The sequence below is a fragment of the Marmota monax genome, unplaced genomic scaffold, assembly GCF_021218885.2.
Source record: "Marmota monax isolate L192 unplaced genomic scaffold, Marmota_monax_Labrador192_F-V1.1 WCK01_AAM20220418_F8-fsc00054, whole genome shotgun sequence".
Classification (NCBI taxonomy): domain Eukaryota; kingdom Metazoa; phylum Chordata; class Mammalia; order Rodentia; family Sciuridae; genus Marmota; species Marmota monax.
Genome location: NW_026692145.1, coordinates 10,020,277 through 10,023,520, shown reverse-complemented (window position 1 = coordinate 10,023,520; position 3,244 = coordinate 10,020,277). Strand labels below are relative to the sequence as shown.

General features: G+C 38.1%; 1 protein-coding gene across 1 annotated transcript; it reads right to left on the bottom strand.

The window, feature by feature from the left end:
- Positions 1-755: 755 nt before the first annotated feature.
- LOC124110268 (small ribosomal subunit protein uS13-like) lies at positions 756-1,253 on the bottom strand. The gene has a single exon (XM_046469492.2). It carries the CDS (start codon positions 1,251-1,253, stop codon positions 795-797), a length of 459 nt encoding a protein of 152 aa, XP_046325448.1. The 3' UTR covers positions 756-794.
- Between the last annotated feature and the right edge of the window lie 1,991 nt (positions 1,254-3,244).

Below are 3,244 nucleotides of genomic sequence, written 5' to 3'. Positions count from 1 at the left end.
CCACTGAGCCACAACCCCAGCCCCAAGCCTTGCTAATTCTTCATCTTTGGATTGGCATTGCCTACTCACTTGGATCTCTGCTAGACATGTCACACATGTCTGCCAGCACCTTGAAGAAAGAGTGGGTGTTTCATAATTTAAAGCAGTTTTCAGCAAAGTCCTCACTGTATTTTTTGTTTTCAAGGCACTGCAAGAAACTGTGGTTTACTTGTGTAGGGAGAAGGTTCTGGCTTATATGATCTTAAATAATCAAATATTCAGTAGTTTGCAAGGAGATGGAGAATGACCATGGAACTCTTTTGTACAACCCAGAGGGCTCACTAGTAAACTTGGGGGAAATATTTTAAAAACTTGAACTTAGAGATAAATTACACTTTTTCTTTTGAACACAGAGAAATATTCCAAATTTGCTGACCTTTTCTTGCTAAGTAGTTGGTAGTAGTATGATATCCAGAGGATACTATTAAAAAGACTTAAACTATCCATTCAAGGTGATTTTTAGCAATAAATAAAAATTAACTCCTAAAAATAAGTGTATTTTAAAAATGAAGAGCCTGGTGTGGTGGCTTGCACCTATAATCCCTGCTATATGGAGGCTGAGTTGGAAGGAATGTGAGTTCAAGGCAGCCTCAGCAACTTACAGACTCCCATCTTAGAAACATATTCCACCATCCTTCTTTTTAATTTTTTAATGTGATTTCATTGCTTTATCACCTAAAATAAACCTCTTGGTATCTGTATAATATACATTTTTTGGTATATAAACTATTTATTAACAGAAAAGGCCTACAGACTCATTTCTTCTTAGATACACCCATGGTTTGGCTGTGGCGCCCAGTGGTCTTAGTGTGCTGGCCTCGGACACGAAGGCCCCAGAAGTGGCACAGTCCCCTGTGGGCCCTAATCTTCTTCATTCGCTCCAGGTCCTCCCAGAGTTTGTTGTCTAGACCATTGGCCAGAACCTGGCTGTATTTTCCATCCTTTACATCCCTCTGTCTGTTCAAGAACCAGTCTGGGATCTTGTACTGTCGTGGATTCTGCATAATGGTGATCACATGTTCATCCTCATCTTCAGTGAGTTCTCCAGCCCTCTTGGTGAGGTCAACGTCTGCTTTCCTCAACACCACATGAGCATACCTTCGCCCCACACCCTTAATGGCAGTGATGGCAAAGGCTATTTTCTGCCGCCCATCCATGTTTGTGTTGAGTACTCGCAAAATGTGCTGGAACTTTTCAGGAATCACTAGAGACATGGCAGCAGCAGAGTGGCGGCGTGTCGGTATCTGTATAATTTTAAAAATTAGAAATTGATCAAATTCTCTTCTCTTTCTGTACTAGGGACTAAACCCACAGGAGGTTTGCCACTGAGCCAGGGTCTCACTAAGTAATTGCCAAGGCTGGCCTTGAATTTTTGATCCTCATGATCCAGTCTCCCAAATTTCTAGTATTATGGGTGTGTGCCACTGCACCTGGCTAGAAAGAAATATTGCTAACCTCTTTAAAATTCTTCCAAATGAAGAATTTTTATAAACCCTATGGTAAGAATGTTAAGATACCATACCTTCTGATTTTTTGTAAGCATACGTGATTGTCATCAAGAAATAAGGAAGTTTAGTAGATAAATTACAACAAATGTTCTTAAATAATTGGAGGATGAAATTTTAAAAAAATGCATTATGAGGGCTGGGGATGTGGCTCAAGCGGTAGCGCGCTTGCCTTGCATGCGCGGGGTGCTGGGTTCAATCCTCAACACCACATGAAAGAAAAATAAAGTTATTGTGTCTACTTAAAACTAAAAAATAAATATTTAAAAAATGCATTATGATATATTAAGCACAGACAATGATTTATTTCTTTTGTTTCTATCTTTGTATCTTTGAGCTCTTTTTCAACCAAGATTCATTAAAACCTGGTATCAAAATAACCTAATTTAGAGCCAGGTGCAGTGGTGCAGTGGTGCAGTGGTGCACAGCTGTAATCCCAGGTAACTTAGTGAGACCCTGTCTAAAAATAAAAAGGACTGGGGATAAAGCTCAATGCTCCTGGGTTCAGTTCCCAGTACCAAACAACCAAACCAAACCAAATCAAACCAAAACAAATAAATTTCCACCTAATCTGGAACAAGTCTTTCAAATTGCTGTATGATAGGATTTTAAAATTAAGGGCCCAATGTTAAGTCATATTGCTCTCAATAAACTCTGTTGAGTAATAGTTTTAGGAAAGGATAAAATTACTTAGGTATCATTTATGCAAAGTATACTCTTGTTTTAAATACCACTAGTTTTATTTTCCCATCCTTTAAACATTTCTGTGTATGTTTGTATCATTAGTATGTAATATATTAATATACTTATGTGTATGTAATTTGTAAATAAATTCATATATAATTTTGGGTGCATATATCTTTTAAAATAATGTAGAGGCTTCTGAACTAGATTAGATGCTCCAGATACTTGACAGTGAATATAATAACATTGACTTGTCTTCTGTGTCTCCTATCAATAGCCCAGCTGAGAGAAGTGTTATTTAGATGAGGGACATTCTATCCCCCATCTCATATAGTTATTATGTGTTCTAGTTTTGTCTCAAGTTAGAGCACTGCAAGGCACGTATCTGGGTTGTGTAAGATTGGGTCAAGGTGAAAGCATAGAGCTGGAAAGGTGCTAGAAAGTGTGTGTGGTTCAATAATTGGAGAGGGAGAAATAAGTCAAGGTGTTGAGGGATTGAAATTTTGTGACATTCTCCCTCTCTTGCTTGACCTACCTATAGGCCTCAGAAAGGTTATCCGAAGATAATATTCTACAGCACGTTTCAGTCCCCTTCTACCAGCTTCCAGTCACACAGAGCCTACAGAATCACAAAGTCACTAAAATCACAAATGAGAAATGCTGAATGGTATTAGCTTGTATTGTTCCTTAATTGTTTTATGCATGTAAGCCCTAGGTAATGGAGTGGTAGTTAAAAGTAAGAACATCAGTCAGACCTTAATGTGAATCCTGGTTCCATTGGTTGCTTGCTGGCTCTGTGACATTAGGGCAAGTAACTTAATAAGTTTTGGGGTTAATTCAGTCTTTTTTGAATCTTAATTTCTTACAAAATGAAGATAGTCCTATCTAGCTTTCAGGGTGGTTAAAAGGATTAAATTCATGGAAAGCTAGGAATCTGATGTATAGCAAGCACTCAACAGTAGCATAATTCATCAGATTGTCACCTTCCTATGCTTCTTTTCTATACTTACAGTGCC